Genomic DNA, 21,837 nt, shown 5'->3' on the forward strand with positions numbered 1-21,837 from the left:
CAGCTGTCTAAATGATAATAGCACCAATATGGTATGCTTCATAAGAGGTTCATTTATATTATAAGAAAAACAAAACATTGGATGACTGCCAAGGAAAAACAGAAAAACATGATGTGATGCTATAAGAAACACACACACACCTGTGTTTGTCAATACAATGACATAACTAAGTGAAGTTATCTGTATTTCTACAGTGAAATCTCAAAAGAAAACATCTAATCAAAAATAAAAAAGTGTAGTCATCTCTCTATGACAGAATTTATGTTGAATGATTTTACTGCTACCAAAGGATACAGTTTGCTAACTAAGATATGCATTAAAATGAGCATTGGAATCACCATGGCCTATTTTGAAATTCACAGCACAAGCTGCTGTGAGGATGAACACAATTCTTATTAGCAGTGTATTTCTTCTGCCTAGTAGCAGAATAAATATCTGCCAAACTCTAATCATCATAGTTGTTACCCATTTATGTTGTTAAGATGAGTTTGGAATGCTGCTTTAGAATGTCTAACATATGGGTGTTTTTAGAAAGCAGGAGAAGGGTATGTGTATTCTATTCTTACGTTGTACCTTGTCACTGCAGATTATAGCTTGTAACCTTATAGAATCTTACAAAGAGTCTAAATTCTGAAAGCTGTCTAAAACCTGGAGAATATTCAACCCCCTCTCCCAATTGACATGGTAGAGATTAGCCACCAATGTGTCATGTTGGACATACATGCATATCCTCAAAGAAAACATAATATAATGATCCATACATAATCTTTTCTCAGAAGGGTTAGCAAGCTCCAATAACTGTTCTGTTCAAAGATTGCAGGGGCATCACATACCCTGGAGTTGTAAAGCAAATTTCTAAACAAGTCTTGTGTTGAAATATCTTTAAACTGGAAGCAAACATACATAATGCAAGTACAGTAGGTGAATCTTATATTTAAATACTCACTATTGGGAAATGGGAACTCCAAAATAAGCATGGAACCCTCCAAAATAAGCATGGAAAGAAATTCTACTTTTTCATGACCAAAAGGCTGATGTACAGATAATTTCAAATATTTAGCCTCCAATAGGCTTGTGCATCTCAATCCGTTTTCTGCTGGCTGGATATAGGTAGACCTCCCCCCATATCCATTTTTGTTGGACAACGGCCAAAAATACAAATAGATCCAGCCCATTGGGGGTAATCGGGGAGGGGGGCTCCCCGGGTTCCCCTTTCTGTCATTTTAGGCAATGACATTGTTTGAACTTATATCCTTCATTAAGACATGAATTAAAAAGCATCGGAGTTAAGATACCACTCTTTTTGCGATCCTTTCCCTTTGGTCTGCAGAGGAGACCTGGGTTTAATGCTTAAGTGAAGCTGTTTCTACTCCAGAGGAGACAGGCACTACAGGTACAGCAGGTACATGCTTTCTCTCCCTGCACGTAGCTTTTAAAGGAGGCTACCCACTTCCCAGGGAAGGAAAAGAGATAACTTGGAGCTATCCTACTCAGGGCTTCCTTTTAAAAGCCTTCTCTTTTATATTGATTTGCAGTGCAGACCATGTCAGGAGTGATGCCTTTCCCCCTCTCATGTCTTTCTGCTTCAGGCTTAATGCTTTCTTAAAGCTGTTTCTACTTTCTACTCTAGAGGAGAAGTAACTAGGTGGTAATTGTTTTCTGAGAATGAGTTTTTGTTTGCCAGGATTACTATTATTAATAATAATTATTATCTTTTAGAAGTATTTTCTAAAGCAGAGGTGGGTAGGAGAAAAAGAAGCTAAAAGGGTGACTCTCCAAGTTCCCAAGCACACACGCCCCACCCACCTGTCTCATACTAAATAAAAAGAATCAAGAAAATAAAGAAAATAAAAAAGATTCAAGAGAGAGGCAAAGCCAGAAGCCAAACCAAAAAAACAAACTGAAGCCAGGAGGCAACAGTGATGCCAAAGAGGGGAGGAGGAGCCGTGATCAGCTTCCCTGTGGTCCTGTTACAGATGGGAAAATGAGATGGCTGAGCCCTTGCCATTACAGCCATCCGGTAGAGCCAAAGAAGGTGGCTTGGCCAAAGTAAAATGGCTAAAATGGATCCGTGCACAAGTCTAGCTTCCACTTGCAATCTAAACTGGAACAATTCAGACAGAGCTATGATGTTATCAGGTTTAATTTGTTTTTACATTCTGGTTTTTTTATATTATTATTATTATTCTCTCTGACTAAGTCATAATGAGAAAGGTTGAATTTTGATGAACAGAAGAATTTTATTTTGAAGAGTAGAATATTTTTTTCTGGATATTTATTATTTATTATTTATTACAGGTTCTTATACCCCGCCCTTCTCACCCCGGGGGGGACTCAGGGCAGCTTACAAAAGCAAGGCACCATTTGATGCCCGCGTCACAAAACAATCAATACAAAATTATTACAATTCATAGTTAACAACAATTCATACATAATACCAATAAAATCAATAAAATCAGTAAAAGCCCCATACAAACCCAAATCATCCCCCCACATGGTCAGTGTTCATTAACTCATATATCTCATTCTCCATTCCACTTCTTCAATCCTGCTGGTCTTGTTCATCTGATTTAATTGCCAGATTGCCCGAAGGCCTGGTCCCAAAGCCACGTCTTCACCCTCCTCCTAAAGGAGAGGAGGGATGATGATGTCCTGATTTCCCCCGGGAGAGAGTTCCACAGGTGAGGGGCCACCACTGAGAAAGCCCTGCTCCTCGTCCCCACCAGCCTCACTTGTGACAGTGGTGGGGTCGAGAGCAGTGCCTCCCCAGCTGATCTCAAACTCCGGGGTGGGACGTAAAGGGAGATACGTTCGGACAGATACACTGGACCGGAACCGTACAGGGTTTTGTAGGTCAAAACCAGCACCTTGAATTGTGCTCGGAACTGCACCGGCAGCCAGTGGAGCTGGCACAACAGGGGGATACACAGTCAGCTCCCATTTTACCTGCTCATATTAGTTTCACATAATGCATTTTGGCCTGTTTTGATCATCAAGAGAGAGAGAGAGAGAATATACCACTTTTTTGTATATCCAATATAATTAAGTAATATTTGAGCAATTAGTTATGCAGATGTAGATGTTTAATGAGGTTCTATTTGTGAAATGAAAATGAAATGAAACAAATGTCTTTCATGCCTTAAATTGTGTTGATAGTCCTGGCCAGTGAAAACCCAAAAAATCAATTGTGAAACAGCAAATCAACATTGGATCAAATCTCATTGAAACAGTGTATATCTTTTAGTTAAAACTATTAGAAGGATTCTAATAAAACTATTAGAGGGTGAATAAAATGAAACTAGACCTATATAGTTATACAGCAGTTTATCATAATATAACTATCATATAACCACAGTAACCTGTTTGGAAAGAGTGAGAAGTGAATAACTGAAAATATTCACAAACACACATAAAATAAGAGTACATTATTGATTGTGTCAGAAACTAATCCATGTATTGGATCCAGATTTATCCATGCTTACTGTCCCACTGAAATCAATGAGTGTTTTAGAGATGATTACATATTTCACTGATTAGAGTGGATGAGAGGGTGATCTGGCTGTGAAAGTAGTCAAAGCATGTATTTGTTGATTCCAATTGATCTATTTTAATATTTCATTACATATAGAGTATGTTGTATGACATACTGGCAATATTGGCCAGCAATATTGGCCTGTTAGGACGGTGTGTGTGACAAGGCCCATAGGAAACGTGGCATTTATGGCTATTTCAGATGTCACACAGACCATCAACCCTAGACTAGATAGACCCAGAAAACTCAATTCATTGACAAAGGTGAACAATCTTCTAAAAGTCATTTTCTCTTTCTATTTCTTCTTCAACAAAACATTTCTCAATAGATTCTTGTAAAAAGAAGGAGGACTAGGAATACCGTTTATCAACTGTGAAGAAAATGGGGATAAGAAACAAAGTTTAATACTTCACAAATCTTTCTTTTAGTATGCTAATATCGGAATGGTTAATAACCATTATATGAGGTCTTTTAAAAAAATCAAGTTCTTTCTGATACAAATAAGAGACTGGGAATCTGATTTTTTTTAAAAAAAAACATTACATTGAAAACTTTCATTTTTACCAGCCAAATTTAATATAGGTAGTTATTCTTAGCACGGAGAAAACTATTATGTGGTTATATATGACATACATGTCAAAACTAGAGAATCTCTACAAAAAAGTGCTGGCAAAGCTAAATCAATATTTATATAAAACGATGTGTGTGAATTCCGCCTTCAGTCAATTGTTGGTTTATGATAACCCCATGAATTCTGTGAGGTTTTCTTGGGCAATGGATACTCAGATGTGGTTTTACTAGTTTCATCCTATGAAATGTAGCCTACAGTACTTGGTAGTTTTTGACCATTTCTTATCCAAGTATTAATCAAGACTGGTTGGTCTTGCTTAGTTTCCAAGATCAGACAGAATCTGGTGCCTTTTAATGCATAGATAAAATCTAAGTAACTCCAAAGTATCTGAGTACTTTGAGTGAATAAATGTATCATTTATGGATTTTCTCCTACTGAGTAGTTTTTAATCTCATTTTTCCCATTCTGTACACGAAGAAATTTGCTAAATTTGGGTAGATTCTTAATTAACCTATTAATGAACTCTCAAGCACTGGGCAAGCTAAAATTATGCACTATTAGAAAAAAAAAAATCAGAAGGAGTTCTAGGAGATATCACCAGGGACTGGTCCCATTAGAAATTTTAACTTTGGGGGTTTCTCTCTTTTTTAAACAGATGTTGACATCCTTTTAATAATATATGCAATGCCTATGTTATGTTATGCATACATGATGAATTATTTGCAATTGTGAAGCAGACATAGATTGGGATTTATTTAAGCAGTAGACATGAGTGTGTGTATGCACATACACAGTCACTCCATCTCTCTCCATACACTCTGACCCATGCCCAACATGTGTGTGTGTTTAAGCTTTAATTCCCACTGATCATGGACTTCAATACAGCATATATACACCCAACTAGTCTGCAAGGATGTTTTGACTATGTGGTTCTTGAATAGTGTCTTGAAGCTCCAGTGTGATGTAAAGGTTTGAGACATGGATTGTGACCTTGGAGACTAGGGTTAAAATCCCCCCTTAGCCATAGAAATTCACCAGGCGACGTTAGGTAAGGCTCATTATTAGCCTCAGAGGAAGGTATAGGAACACTCTTTCTGAATAAATCTCACCAAAAAAAAGTTTGATATAGGATTGACTTAAGATCTGCCATGAATCAGAAACAATTTGAAAGCATACAACAACAACAACAACAACAACAACATATACTACAACAATAACAACTAGAACAACAACAATAGCAGCAGCAGCTTATAGTTCTTTATGACAAATGTCTTTTGAAAGCCCTTGTAAAACTTTTGGAGCTGTTTTCTAGATCCTACCATAAATTGCATTTTATTTCTTTTACTGAAAGCAAATTGATAGCATTGTACAACAGGTTTTTGAATAATTCTGGAGTGGGAAGAGAGAGCTATACTGCCTTTGCCATCATCCCGTTAGCTTTAAATATGGCTATCTTATCTCCTCTATCCTCTTTGTCTATTTTATCCATTTGTTTAGAGCTTATTTTGCATGTGTGACAAAATTCTTAGTTTTGTAATTTTATCCCAACAGTGAGACAGAAGATAACCATTGGTGACCTCAATTACAGACAAGATTTCTGGAGGCTTATTCGTCTGTGCTGAAAGATTTGTTTGGTAATAGCTATGCATATATTTATGGCATGTTCTCTTTTTCTTCCCCCACCCTCTCTTGTTTCCCTTAAGCTACACACTGACCAAGATCAAGGAGAAGGAAATTTAAAATACATATTAACAGGAGATGGGGCTGGCAGCCTATTTGTTATAGATGAAAATACAGGCGATATCCATGCAGCGAAAAGGCTGGACAGAGAAGAAAAGTCCCTGTATGTGCTCCGTGCCAAGGCTATAGACCGAAAGACTGGTAGACAAGTGGAGCCAGAATCAGAATTCATCATTAAAATCCATGATATCAATGACAATGAACCTAAATTTACCAAGGACATATACACTGCCAGTGTTCCTGAAAAGTCTGTAGTTGGTAAGTATAATTTATGATCACATAAAATGTATAAAACATTTTTTTAAAAAAAAGATTGAAGGTTACATGACTTCTCAATAGCACCCAAGAGACAATTTGTGGTATTTAAGTAGTCATTAAATATATGTAAATATCTTCCAGCTCCTGTTTGTCATCAGTAACTATCTTTTTCCACCCCATTGATTACCATATGGCTTGCACAAACCGATATCACACAAAAGCACATTGTAGGCTGCCAGATTCTTCCAACAACTTTGCTTAGTACAAAAATATTGAAAGCAATTTTTAACAAGGTCACGTAGTCTTTCCAACACATTCACTGGGGTTACAAGTGCAGGACAACCAAAAGAAAAAGGGGAAAAAAAAGAAAAAAATAGCAAATAAGAAAACTGTTTTTTTTTAATTTGAGAGAATGTTACTCTATGAGAATCTAGATTTTCTTGCATCTCCCTCTGCTACATTTCCACCAGAAGTTGGTCATAGAATCATGCCAGGTGACCTAGAAATTCTGAGAAAGAACATTGTAATCAAATCCATAAATTATCAAATCCACAAAAGTCAAACTTACAAATGCAGAGGGTGACTGTACTTCTGCATTGCTGATGATGGAGATCTATTTGGCAACTTCATATTTGTTTAACCAAAGTGCTGTAATGGTAGGAGGGCTTGAGGGTTTGTTTCTCTCCACATTGGAAATTAATTTCCAATGTGAATATGGAATGTGTGGTACATGAATCAGATAAAGCTGTGATAACCATTCTGAGGCCTCCAAAGGCTTCCCATTTCTTTTTGTGTTTGCAGTTGTAGTATATACTCAGAATCCCTTAGGCAGGAGGGCCACTTTTACCATGTTTTTGCTTTCCTGACCTGTTTTTGGCTTAGAAAAAGCCTTAAATCCAACCAATCAACCAACAAAAACGTTGGAAATAAACCTGGCTTATTTCCTGAACAGAAAAAAATAACTGTTATCAATCTAAAGTAAAGAGAGAGACCAAGAAGACTTGTCTTCAGTGTCATCAGTTGGGAGCCCCTCTCCACAACACCAACTGCTGCTCTGGGACCAGAGTAAAGAGGGCGGCCAAGAAGACAGTGTCATCTTGTCTTCAGTGTCATCGGTTGGGAGTCCCCCCCCCCCTCACCCAACACTAACTGCTACTCTGGGACCAGAGTAAAGAGAAGGGTACAGGAAGATATTGTATTTATTTTATTTATTGTATTGTATATTACTTGTAAACGGCTCCGAGTCCCCTTTGGGGTGATAAGGGTGGCATATAAATGTCATAAAATAAATAAATAAATAGATAAATAAATTAAATAACTGGGAAAGATGCCACTTCCTCTCTTAGAGGATATAGAGGATTTTAAGCTTGAAGTGGGAAAAATCAGAGGTGGGAGCTTAAGGAAGTAATCTTTCAACATCTGGTGGAAATATTTGCCCTTCTAAACTGAAACACTCTAATCTCAATATACAAATATTCTAGATTTATATCTTCATTATTTGTTCTTCTTGACACAAGAGTGTAAGATGTGTTGTCTAGAATAATGATAAAAAGTCCACTTTTGTTTATGTGGCTGTACACCAGAAATGTACAACTGTGAACCTCAGATGTTATTGGACTTCAGCTGGTAAACCTTAGCCAGCATGGACAATGGAAAAGTACTCTCATATCTACAGTCAGACATATTTGGAAGGCTACAGATATCTGCTGTATTGTTATTGTTTATTTGTTCAGTCACTCTTTGTGACTTCATGGACCAGCCCACAACAGAGCTCCCTGTAGGCCATCACCACCCCCAGCTCCTTCAAGGTCAAGCCAGTCACTTCAAGGATGTCATCCATCCATCTTGCCCTTTTCGGCCCCTCTTCCTTTTTCCTTCCATTTTCCCCAGCATCATTGTCTTTTCTAAGCTTTACAGTCTTCTCATTATGTGGCCAAAATACTTCATTGTATTGTCGAAGGCTTTCATGACCAGAATCACTGGGTTGTTGTAGGGTTTTTTTTAGGGCTATATGGCCATGTTCTAGAGGCATTCTCTCTTGACATTTTGCCTGCATCTATGGCAAGCATCCTCAGAGGTTGTGAGGTTTGTTGGAACTAGGAAAATTGGGTTTATATATCTGTGGAATGTCCAGGGTGGGGCAAAGAACTCTTGTCTGTTGGAGCTAGGTGTGAATGTTTCAACTGGCCACCTTGATTATCATTTGATGGCCTGGCAGTTTTTTGGTGTGGCTTGTTAGTGCTGGGGGAATCTTGTTGTTTTGCTGTTATAATTTTAGAATTTTTTATTTGAGAACACAGAAATGCTGGACTACTCCAACAACCCATGCCAGACTACACAGAGAAGCCATTGAAATCCATAAGCATGTGGTCAATTTCAACAGAAAGCAGGATAATTGAAAATGAACAAAATCTGGCTACCAATATTAAAACACTCTAAAATTATAACAGCAAAACAATACCCAAACATAGAGAAACTCCAGAGAGGAAACAATCAGGGACAGCTAATCACCTCTCAACATAACTAACAAGATGCACCAAATAACTGCCAGGCTATAAAATGCTAATCAAGGCAGCCAGTTGAAACATTCACATCTAGATCCAACAGAAAAGAGTTCTTTGTCCCACCCTGGACATTCCACAGATATATAAACCCAATTTTCCTAGTTCCAACAGACCTCACAACCTCTGAGGATGCTTGCTATAGATGCAGGTGAAACGTCAGGAGAGAATGCCTCTAGAACATGGCCATATAGCCTGAAAAAGCCTACAGCAACCCAGAAAATGACATCTTTGCCTCTAATATTCTTCTCTCCAATGAGCAGTCGGGCTTTATTTCCTGAAATATGGACTGGTTGGATCTTCTGGTGGTCCAAAGCACCTTCAGAATTTTCTTCCAACACCACAGTTCAAAAGCATCTATCTTCCTTTGCTTAGCCTTCCCTATGGTCCAGCTCTCACATCTGTAGGTTACTATGGGGAATACCATTGCTTTTACTATGTGGCTCTTCATTGCCAGTGTGAAGTCTCTGCTCTTCATTATTTTATCGAGATTGGACATTGCTGTCCTCCCAAGAAGTAAATGTCTTCTGATTTCCTGGCTGCATTCTGCATCTGCAATAATCTTTGCACCTAGAAATACAGTATCTGTCACGGCCTCGACGGTTTCTCTTTCTATTTGCCAATTATCAATCAGTCTGGTTGCCATAATCTTGGGGTTTTTTATGTTTAACTACAACCCAGCTTTTGCACTTTCTTCCTTCACCTTGGTTAGAAGGCTCCTCAGCTCCTCCTTGCTTTCGGCCATCAAAGTGGTATCATCTGCATATCTAAAATTGTTAATGTTTCTTCCAGTAAGTTTTACCCCAGCCTTGCATTCATCAAGCCCTGCACATCACATGATGTGTTCTGCTGTATACCCTGTGCAAATCAGATGTTCCTATTCTTCAAATCATGATCCATCCCCAGACTCTAAAGCACTCTTCTCATTTACTTCTCCCATTTTTGTGTAGAATAAATTCCAAATTGTGAATCGTCTTTCTCATAGAAAGGAGAAAAATGCTAAAATTATTCATTGTTTCCTTTAAGAGGAAAAGAGATGAAGACTTACACCCTTAGATAATACTAGTATATTTGGGTTTACTCCACTTGCTTCCCCCATTTTTTATATGAATCTATGAATAAAGTGAGTAAAGACACTTTCAGTCTCTTCCAGTTAGGAAGCATTCTTACCATTGCAGCATAACTGTGTTTATAGATTACAGAAGGAAGGAAGGAAGGAAGGAAGGAAGGAAGGAAGGAAGGAAGGAAGGAAGGAAGGAAGGAAGGAAGGTGCTAATGTATCTTCAGAAAGCCATGTATGAGCAGTAAATAATGATATAAAATGCACTAACATAATGCATGAGAAAAAAGTGCATTCTGCACCTTGCAGTGACAAAACCATGTTTTGAGCTCATCAAAGTAAAGGAGGTTTTATGCTAATATTTGAAAACAGTCCACGAATGAAACTCCACTGAAGGCTTTTTTAAGTCTGATGTACTCATGTTTAAAACTCATGCAAAACTTCAATGTTCTTATTGTTTAGGGTTTACAGTCATGCTCAGTTGGTACCACATTCACCCAACCATAAGCTTCAAGGAACTATATGCTGCATGGGGCCGAACCAGATCAATTGGGAGCATGGTCATCTTTACGCAGCTTGGCTTTGGATTAACCTAAATTGGAAGAAAGCCTGAATCTTGGCTCAGGATTGTGGTTTTCCATTGACTTGTGGACTGTCAAAACATTTTGACTCGTTGCCCCCCCCCCCCCCCCAATGACATGGTGGTTCCCAAGTCATAGCATATCATCTATGAAAGCTTTAGCTTTCTTTGCCAAAGAGTGCTAGTGCCTCACCAAACTACAACTCCCAGGATTCCATAACATGGAACCACAGCAATTAAAGTGATGTCAAACTGCATTAATTCTAAATTGTGGATGCATCCTCAATGACGGAAGCCATAACCCTAAGTTTGCAAAACTGCACAAGATCGTTAATGATTAGAACTCTTGAATATCTCTCACTCATAAAGGCAGCGTATGTCAAAACCAACTTGAAGGCAATTAACATCAATGAAGAATATGTCTATATAAACAGTTTTTGAACATTTGTCAATATGTATGTAAATCTATTTGATTGAATGACTACTGTATATAAGATTAACCATTGGCTTTAGTGCCTTATCTATAGAATGAAATGTCAAGGGTAAAACTGATCCAAAATCATGCTCTGTACTAATTAAATTATTTCCCTGCATGTCTAAGTCTTCTGAGAAAAGAAAGGCAAGACTGAAAGTCTTTCAAAGCAAACACAACATTGTTGGATAGTTTCAGAGAATCACAACCCATCATGTGTGTAATATTCAGATGTCAGTGCGGCAACTGGCATGGTAATTGGGCAATAGTTTAGAGGCAACACTAACATAAGCCAGAGCAGACAACCACCTCAGTCAGATGAAATAACATAAATGCACTACTTGCATATCATAGCTGTTAATTTAGTTGTCTGATAGTACTATATACAGTGTTTTGGGTGGGTGGAAGATGACATTTGCTGCTCTTCCTCAGGCAAGAAAATTTCTGGTTCGAACCCTGAATAAGTACACATAGCAAGTTCTTTTCAATATGACAGTAATGTGCAGACTGTTTACAAAAGTCATATTTGGCATAGTCTGTCTCACACACAATTGGAAATACAGTAACTATTTCTGGTAGTATTTTGAAATAATATATGCTGAGAAGCTATGTAACTATAAGAGACATGTACTTTTAACTATGCACAAAGTCAGCTTGGTAGGCGTATCTCAGTTTGACACCTTAAATTAATGTTCATTGAAATGTTTAAGTGTGGGATAGACAAAAGTCTGTTTCAAATTTGAAAGGTGGAATGACAATTTAAGCAGCCACAATTGAATTAAGTGGCAATGCTTTCTTAAATATAATTCAAATAGTGTTCTAAGGCTCTTCCACACAGTCCAACAGCCCAGCTGTGCTGAAGCTGGTTTGGCATGCCTGAACATAGGTTCCGTTTCCTATCCCATCCTCCTATCCTGGAATTCCAATTTCTTCCCCCTAAAATAACAGAATCCCAGCCCCCCCCCCCCCCCCACACACACACACATCACCACCACCCCCAGTACTGCCTGCTTTTGTATTCCTGATTCTTTTAGGGAAGCAAGCTCCCTTTGCTCTGACAGGGCTCCATTTCTTCCTGAAGGATGGCAAATCAGGAAGTCAAGAGCAGGCAGCGCCAATAAAAGAAAAAGAAAAAAGGAGGGGGCTTTTTGTTGTTTTGGTTCTGGGGACCAGAAGGCACTGTCATACCACCACCCTAGGCTGCCTGAGTCCAGGTAACATGGGATGGCTATAAGGACACAATCTTAGGATGACAGTTGTAACTGCTCAACACTGGGAAACGTCTGGATCTTGAAGGAAGACTCAGGCCTTTCCTGGTGTTTTTTTTTTTTTTAAATCCTGACATCAAGCCAGACTAAGTAGATTACCTTAGGTTCAATTGCATTAGCCAGAGTGTGTTGTATGGATGTATCAGGCTAATTTGATCACTTCACCACATTATATAGCAGTGTAGATTGGGTTTTAGATAGGATGGCCTGTCAAAATGCCTTCTGAGAACTACTTTACTTTTAAGTATACTAAAAAAAAAATCACCCTGTATGCTTCAATCTGAGTTCAGTATCTTTTAATGGTCTAATGCTGCATACGACTGCCTAAATTCTAGGAATAGCTTTTTAGCTTAGCAGGCTTTTAATTTTATAACCTGAGGAATGCCTCTTGTGGTTCAACAAATGAAAATTATAGATTTTATTTATTTATTGTGTCAGGAGCAACCAGACAGTTGTATTACATTTTTAACAAAACAAACAAACAAACAGACAAAACACAAAGTTTGCAAGCTTGGTAGTTGATTAAATGTCCTTTGACCAGTATCTGGCCACTTGGAGTGCCTCTGGTGTTGCCCCAAGGAGGGCCTCCATTATGCATGTAGCAGGGCTCAGGATGCATTGCAGCAGGTGGTCTGTGGTTTGCTCTTCTCCACGCTCGCATGTCGTGGATTCCACTTTGTAGCCCCATTTCTTAAGGTTGGCTCCGCATCTCGTGCTGCCAGAGCGCAGTCTGTTCAGCACCTTCCAAGTCGCCCAGTTTTCTGTGTGCCCAAGGGGGAGTCTCTCATTTGGTATCAGCCATTGATTGAGGTTCTGGGTTTGAGCCTGCCACTTTTGGACTCTTGCTTGCTGGGGTGTTCCAGCTAGTGTCTCTGTATATCTTAGAAAACTATTTCTTGATTTAAGTCATTGACGTGCTGGCTGATACCCAAAGAAGGGATGAGCTGGAGATATCTCTGCCCTGGTCCTTGCACTATTGGTTGCTACTTCCCGGCAGATGTCAGGTGGTGCAATACCAGCTAGACAGTGTAATTTATCCAGTGGTGTAGGGCGCAGACACTCTGTGGTAATGTGGCATGTCTCACTAAGAGCCACATCCACTGTTTTAGCGTGGTGAGATGTGTTCCACACTGGGCACGCATACTCAGCAGCGGAGTAGCATAGCGCAAGGGCAGATGTCTTCACTGTATCTGGGTGGAATCCCCAGGTTGTGCCAGTCAGCTTTCCTATGATATTGTTTCTAGCACCCACTTTTTGCTTCTTGTAGGTCAGAGCATGGTCCAGAGTGACTCCCAGGTATTTGGGTGCGTTGCAATGCTCCAGTGGGATTACTTCCCAGGTAATCCTCAGAGCTCGGGATGCTTGTCTGTTCTTAAGGTGAAAAGCACATGCCTGTGTTTTAGATGGATTAGGAATCAGCTGGTTGTCCCTGTAATGGGCGGTAAGGGCACCTAGTGCTTTGGAGAGCTTCTGTTCTACCATCTCAAAGCTCCTTGCTTGAGCAGTAATGGCACGATCATCAGCATTGATGAAGCTCTCTGTCCCTTCTGGCAGTGGCTGGTCATTTGTGTAAATGTTGAACATTGATGGAGCAGGCGGTTCTTCTGTTTCTGCCCTCTGCTTCTCTGGCCCTGGGACTCAACAAAAAAGCTCCTGTTTTGCAGCAGGTTTCCTATGAGGCGGGTGAGATGGTAGTCCTTTGTGATATTATACATTTTTCTCAGGAGGGGGTGGTGGTTTACAGTATCATAAGCTGTTGACAGGTCTATGAAGACAGCTCCTGCTGCCTTTCAAAACCATCTTCTATGTGCTGAGTCAGGTTCAGCACTTGCAATGTTCAGCTTTTGTCTTTCCTGAAGCCAGCTTGCTGTGGAATTAGACATGGGTCTATTTTTTCCATAATTCTATACAAAATAAGTATCTCCAGAACTTTGTAGAGGTGGCACAACAGGGAGACTGGTCTATAGCTTTTTGGGTCATTATGGTCTTTGCCTGGCTTCAAGATAGCTATGACTCTTGCTTTCCTCCAGATTTTGGGGATCTGACAGGATGCAGAGCAGTTGTTCATCAGCTCCAGCAGCCAGCACCTTGCTTTTGGACCAAAGTTCTTGATTTGTTCCATCCGTAGATCATCCAGGCCAGCTGCTTTGCCATTTTTACATTTATTGAGAGCCATGTCCAATTCAGTAGATGTAAATGGTTCATGAAGGTTGTTGTTCTCAATCTCTGGTTGTCTGGCTATTGGTTTCTATCCTACTATGGTGGCAAGGTTGGGTTTCCCATTCTTCAAGAGTTGGTGTGCTATCTGATCCGCCTTTATGTTGGCATGGGTATTAGTTAATGAGGGGTCGTTGCTCAACCATCTTATCAGCCTTCACGCCTTCTGGCTGCTCCTGCCCATGTCGACCTCTGTGATCAGCTTTATCCACTGTTCTTTCTTGGCTTCAGAGATGGAGGGCACAATGTTCTGTGCTGCCTGAAGGGTTTTCTCACTAAATGGGTCTTCGTTGTGGAGCCTGTAATAGTTTTCCAACAAGGCAGCTTTTTCAGGAGTAATGCCCTGAAGGTAGTTGGTTCTGCAGCCTCTCGGTATAGAGGCCCGTGAGCAGGTTTTGACTATTTCGTTGAACTGCTCATATTCCTCAGGGATTGGCATGACCAATTATAGATAATCTAGGCAGTAATAGTTTTCCTCAGGCATTTCCTTCAGCAGAATAGGCTAAGGAATAGCCTTGTGAATAGCGTTAGACTCACATTCCTATCATAACTATCTAGCCAACATGCAATGATGATTAATAATAGACAATAGGATCATGAAGAAACATATATAAACATTATACTAAAGACATAAATGACTAATGCTCAGACATTAAAACATAAGGAGTCTGGAAGTCATCTCCTAATAAATGTACTGGATTCAGTGACCATTTGACATATAAACAAATACACATATGTGTAGCAGGTTGTTGACAACACTTCTTTGTCTGACATATTTGATATGAGTTTCTGAATACACATTTCCTTTGTTTGGATTTCACTTTTCCGTCAACATATGTAAGAGATACAAAAATTCTTTTTTAAAAGAAATGTACTACATTGGATTTAGAGTCTATGAAATCTTCCCATAATAATGAGTGCTGCTAAAAATTCCAAGCATAAACAATAAAGGGAAACTTGAAAATGGGAGAAATGACAAAAGACTGAATATTATCACTTTCCTTCTCAAGAGGTTGTCATTTCTAAAACAGTACAGCCAATGTGGTGTTAATAATATATCAGAAAATTCCAAATAATATTTCTGTACTGGTTGTGTTTAAGCAGCTAGCCAACATGGACCTATGAAGAATAAATTATGGCAGACCAGACATATCTCCATTTTCAGATAGAGCTACTAGTTTAAAAGATAAATAAATAAAACAGAGAATGCAGCATGTTTTATTTTAATTTAGCATCTGATATGTTCTGTCATGTAATTCTTATTGACAAAATGATAAAATGTGAGGTGGACAATATTGCTGCAGGTGGGTCAACAGATTGTTGAGCAGCTATACATCATCAATGGCTCTGTGTCAATTTAGACAGCATCCTCAAGGGCAGTCCCAGCCTCTGTACTCTTTATTCTTTTTAAGGAAATTAATTACTTAAAGGTCCAAAGGGGATGTCTATCAAATCTCCAAGTGACGTGAAGCTACAAAAGTCAGCTTTTACCATAGATGATTCAAAATACACTTGAAGAAAAAAATTTCAGCATGGAAAAAAACTTGAACATACAATTCTAAACTGATAGATACAACATTTTGCATTTGTTGAAGATAATCAAGTACTTGTACAGGATGGGGAACAGCTGGGGGACAGCTTGTGTGTTTGTAGCATAGAACAGAGATAGGTATTTTAATGAATTGCTAACATTGCAATATACCTGCCAGAAATGCTGATGTAAATTTAGACTGAATTACAAAAGCATAGTGTGAAGATCATTAGAATGAATAACACTGCTTTAGTCTGCAATTATCAACCTTTTTTTCTACTATTGTTGTGCCACAAGGATACTGTAGGCTTGGAACAGATACATGCACATTAAACTAAATGTGAATTTTATGAAGAACACATTACTAACTACAGCATTTTACAACAAGCAAAACAGCTTTTTCTATGCAGAAAATACAATTTTTGGGTTTTTTTCCACTTAAAAATATTTTTTCAAACATTCTTTTCATTCTTACAAAATCAGGAGATGGGTAACTGATTTTTTCAGTTTGTGTGTTGATTCAGAAAGTATACAATTTGAAAAAGTATAACATTTTGTAATTTTAATGAATTGGCTGGTATTTATGACCTTAAGAATTGGTTGGGTGTGTTTGGGGGTGGAGGGGGGAGAAAGAGCCCACATTATGCAAACCAGTATTTCTTATTGCAGTCAATTCCCGTTACAGGTATAAAGTTTGCCCTTTTGGAAACAGTAACTATTAGCTTTGACTCATTAAAATCTACATAATGAAAACAAAAGGAAAATATGCCCAGAAAGTCTCTTATTTTTCATTTTTCAAAAAAATACCCCTAAAATTAAAGCCTCGTGTTTGAAATAAGTTAGAATATTCCATGAAACCATGATAACATGCTCTTTCTATTATATCTGGATATATTTCTAGAGAAGATATTATTCCTTCAATCCCTATAAGTATTATCTAATTTGTAAGTGTGTAACTTGCATTATTCTTTTTAAAAACGTTTTCTCATCTCCCCCTTCCCCTTGAAAATTGCACCATTTTCAAAATAAATGTGTATGTTTATTGAACATGTTTTGGAATTACTGAATACCAATTTTACAGACTGCTAAAGTAAATTATTTCTATTCTTAAATAAGTGAGTAACAGATTAGATGGAGAAAATAGTGTGAGAGCAATCCTATACCTGTCTCCTGAAGAAATCCATCTGAATTCAATTTTATTTTTCTCTAGTGTAAGATATAAACTATAAGATTGCAACCTCAGAAGTCTTCTACGATTCTTGCTTAGTCAGAACCTTCGTGTCAATGAATATATCATAATTTGCATGGTTTTCCACAGTTGTTCTCCTTAACTGTAACATGAAAGAAAAAAGAGCTGCCATAGCCAACCAGTTCAAAACTGGAATCAGCTTTTAGGCATCCTGGGAAAGTTTTTCAAATGAAGAAGTCATACTTGTACTCTGAAATTATTGGACACATCAATCTTCCTATTCAATTTTATACAAGTATTTTCCTCCTCCCTTCAACTAGAGTTCTGTAATCTCTGGACATGCTCAAAATCCACTCCTCAGCACTTTTCACTCATACCGAATGCTGACTCTGCAGTGCAGCATGAAGAGACGTGTTCTGCACAGTTAGAGCTGTCATCCTTCAGATAAGGTGTTAAGGCAAGGTCCCTTCTCACAGCTCTCAAATGGCTTGCAGAGGACAGAATTTAAAATTTTCAGAGATTTTCTCCAGGTGTGTATGTGCATGTGCTTGGGGATATTGAAAATTAGAAGAAATGCCGAGAGAATTAACGTGTCAGCTTTGGTTATCAGACTTGCATTGTTATGCTTCTACCTACCAAGGAAAGAAACAGACGATTTTCTCCAGCATATAAATAAAGCACCAAAATCCAATACACAATGACTTATTGTTAGGAAATTTCTACCATATCACAGTAGTTCCCTAAGACCCCTTCTACTCTGCCATATATTCCAGATTATCAAAACAGATAACCCAGATAATACGCTTTGAACTGGATTGTCTAAGTCTACAGTGCCATATAATCCAGTTCAAAGCAGGTAATCTGGATTTTATATGGCAATATAGAAGGAGGTCTAAGGACTCATTTATGCTGACAATTTAATGTGATTTCATGCTGACTTGAAACTGCAGCGGCCACAAAATGCATGCCACCAATACACCCAGCAGCACAGCTAAAAGAGTATACCGCATGTTAAAGAAACTTACAGGAAAGTACAAGTTAAGGCTGTAGATCTTTGTGCAGCCACAGATCCCATTGTTTCCAAGATCAGGGTGAAATTGTTGGACAACATTATAGAGGAACTTTGCTGAGGTTTTGTAATAAGGCAGCAAGGGGGCTGCCAAAAATGCCCAAGGAATTTATTGACCCCCTGGGAGGTCTACTCTAAACTGTCACCTTCCCTTGTTTTTCTACCATCTATGCCTCTAGAGTGCTGACGCATATCTCCCAGGAATTGGGGGGAGGGGGGATATTGGTTTGAGGCAAGTTTTTATGATTAATATAATCACCTTCCTGGCCTCAAACCATCTCCAGACAATTTACTCACTGGTTCCACGCTGCATTATAGTGCCAGTGTAAATGTGCCCTAATGTTCCATTTTTGAGGATTTTTTCCTACTTCAATATATCTGTTAAGAATCTATGCACATTTATTACCATTCTTGGATACTTATGTTGGAGGAAGCAGAATCCATACAATAACTAACCAAAAGTTGTGGGAATCAACAATTTGATTGTTGTAGAAGGAATGCAGCCCACAGAATGCAGCCCAAAGAATTATTCCTGACAGCTGAATGTCACAATGGAATATAGACAAAAAGAGATGTGCACTTTCTTTCTTTTCTTTCTTTTCTTTCTTTTCTTTCTTTTCTTTCTTTTCTTTCTTTTCTTTCTTTTCTTTCTTTTCTTTCTTTTCTTTCTTTTCTTTCTTTTCTTTCTTTTCTTTCTTTTCTTTCTTTTCTTTCTTTTCTTTCTTTTCTTTCTCAGTTTACATATATCTCCATCAACCCCTCCTCTCAAATTCCCATCACTGTCTGCCTGGATGATTCTGTAACTGTTTCTATGTTTGCATAAAGAACCAAAACAAGGTTTATCTACATACTGTATACCATATCACTGTATTCTCTCTTTAAACCTGTTTTATGTTCTGCATCATTTATAAATTGTCATCATAAAATTGAATTGCAGGCAGCTTCCTGGAAAACATAACTTCTTCAACTTGCAGGGGAGCTCATCCCTCAGGGCTTCTTGCAAAGTATGTCTTCTCCAATGTCAATCTTATTATTTAGAACACTGTGAATAAGCAGAGAGACAGAAACAGAGTTGTAATTTGACTGAGATAATTTGCATGAAAGCTTTTAACTAAAGGTTCTACATTTAATCTCTGGAATTTATTTTGTAAGAGTGTAGGCACCAAGGAAGTCAGGATTCCTTAATCTTTAAAAGTTGTTCTGAAAAGTGTTTCTTTGGCCCCATCTACACTGCCATATAAAGCAGTTTGAACTGCATTATAATGGCTTATAGATGAGGTCTTCATTGCTTTTAAAAGGGAGTAAATCAATCAAAACAATGATGTTTTCTTGAAAATGCTTTTTATAATTGGTTTCAGGTGGGTGTATTTTGCATACGGGACGGGGGAGTCTACACCTGTTTTTTTCCCAACAGTTATTTGGAAAACAATCAGGACTGGTGTCCACCAACACAAAGTTCTCATTTAGTAAGAAACATTAAGCTCTCACATACTACACAAGCAATGCACAAAAAAGTGAGAGACAAATTAACCCTCTCAACACCTACTTAAAATAGAAAATGGTATTCCTAATTTTCATGAACACTGCATGGCTGCTTCTTTCTTTTAATATAAAATACATCCATGATCTAGATTTCCAGAAGCTTAACAAAAAGCAATGACCAACTCTAAACATTAATTCCTAAAATCACTTAAGGCAAAAGCAAGAAACTGTAATCCAAGGTTTGTTGCACATAAACTAGAATTACATCCAAAAATTTGAAAGCATGAACATGACTATAATCCAAAGACTTGATACTTGAACTTGACTATAATCCCAAAGGCTTGAAATTTGAAACAAGATTTGTAATCCAAACAGGAAGCATGGCACTTAAACAGGAAAACAAGATCCAAGAACGGAACTCCTAACTTGGAGCTCCCTAGACAGGCAACTTGACACATGAAAATCTAATGTTGATCTCCTTATCAAACATTGACTGAACATTCCTTAAGAATACTCCCATTTGCCCCTGACATCATCTGTCTCACACCTAGGTTCCCTTTATTTATCTTTCAGTCTCTGGGAACACAGCATTTGTCTCTGTTTTACACTATTTCTTTTGATCTGTAAATGTTGGGTTATCTGTAACTCTCCTGTCTCCTCCACATTTCTTTCAGAGTCAATCCCTGGCTGATTCTCATAAGGATCATTGCCTGTTTCCCTGACAACAGATCTACCCAAAACATTCCCATCATCTCAAAAAACACTTTTGCTTTTCCCCACAAAAAATCCCAAACTCAACCAGAAAATCCTCATCCTCAGAGACTACAGACTTCAACATATTTTATATAAGGTTTATTATTTTATTCCAATATTGCATATAATGGGAAATGCAACAATAGTACAGTACTTTAATCAGAATGTTAGTGATGTTCAAAATCAGTGAGATGTACGTTCAGAATCTGCACCATCAGATATAACTGCAAGATTAAACTCTCTTATGCTAGATACATCAAAACTACATTGAATCCCCACTGTGAAAGAAGAGAACAGACACAGGCATATGGAGAAATAATGGGCCATTTATTGACCTATTAAAAACTGGTACTTGAACTAATTAACTAGTTGTGAAGGGAGCACTGCAACATGGGCAATGGCATGAGGCCAGATATCATTCTCTGACTACCTGCCAAGCCAACCACTGGGTGAAGCACCTGACCCCGGGGGTACTCCAGAGTGGTGGTTTTCTATCCCGGATGGTCATTACTGGAAGGCCATCCCTGGGGACCTCCCTCCCAAGCCACAGAACCCAATAGGAGAGAGTTAACCCCCAGTTAAGCCCCAAAGGAGATATTTTGGGAACCTCTTAAGACGCAGAACCTATAGAGAGTAACCCAAAAGTCACCCTTCACCCCAAAAGGGAGGGGTGCCAAGGTGCATGCCGAGCCATGTTTTCACCCCATTTTTTGCCTGTGACACTTAGGTTATGATGGCCCCATCCCTTTAAATTCCTTCAACAGTTCCAATGTAGGCTAGGCAAAAAATAATACCCTCTATGAAGAGGGGGAAAATTCCTAGCCAGCCCTAGTGAGAACAGTATTAACTCATACTGAACTGGGGGTGGGTTGCACTGCTCGAGATCAAATGCAGTGGGAAAGGGCTAACCAAAGGAGAATTTCTTAAGATCCTCTCTGCTGAAGACTGGCAGCAACACCAGCCTCAGGAGAACACTGGTGTCCTCTATGAGGGGGGGGGGGGATTCAAAGGCTCCCTTTGGCCATATGGCTGACCTTTCTGTCCAGAGGTGGGTGTTTTCAGTGTAATTGCTATATTAGTCCAATAGAGAGGGGTAGCAATTTTAAACTTGAATGCTATATACAAATGGATGTGGCAGTGGGTCTAGGTACTCTTCTCTCTGAGCATTGATTAAACATGTGTCCATCCAGAACAAGTAAGTAGGGCAAGAAGTGCAATACAGTAGTTTCAGTTAATGTTTCTTCTTGATTTCACTTTTTCAAACTCATAAAACCGCAAATCCTTCTAATGAGAAAAAAGACTGAAAACAAAATCAGAACAATAAAAACTGTATTACCCCTGACTTTTCATTTCACAGTTTGCCACAGCAGCTCTGCAGTTGAAAAGCTGAGCTGAACAATAATGTTTTCCAAAGTTAACTTTGGGGATGGAGGGAGAAGAGCTTTAGACTCAGCATATAAAATCCCAAGATGTACACCAGGGATAAGCCTGAAATTTGCTGTACTTCAGTCTTCTCAATTTTTCTTTGAACCTACAATCCTTTGTTCCTCTTTT

General features: G+C 38.6%; 1 protein-coding gene across 1 annotated transcript in view; it reads left to right on the forward strand.

Annotated features, from left to right (window-relative positions):
* Nucleotides 1-21,837, forward strand: part of CDH9 (cadherin 9) — a 176,017-nt gene that overhangs the window by 86,862 nt on the left and 67,318 nt on the right. The window contains exon 3 of the mRNA XM_060774692.2: nucleotides 5,807-6,101. Within this exon, the coding sequence (XP_060630675.2) occupies nucleotides 5,807-6,101 (295 nt within the window). The remainder of the gene's footprint in view (nucleotides 1-5,806; nucleotides 6,102-21,837) is intronic.

Source organism: Anolis sagrei, chromosome 4 (assembly GCF_037176765.1).
Source record: "Anolis sagrei isolate rAnoSag1 chromosome 4, rAnoSag1.mat, whole genome shotgun sequence".
Lineage (NCBI taxonomy): Eukaryota > Metazoa > Chordata > Lepidosauria > Squamata > Dactyloidae > Anolis > Anolis sagrei.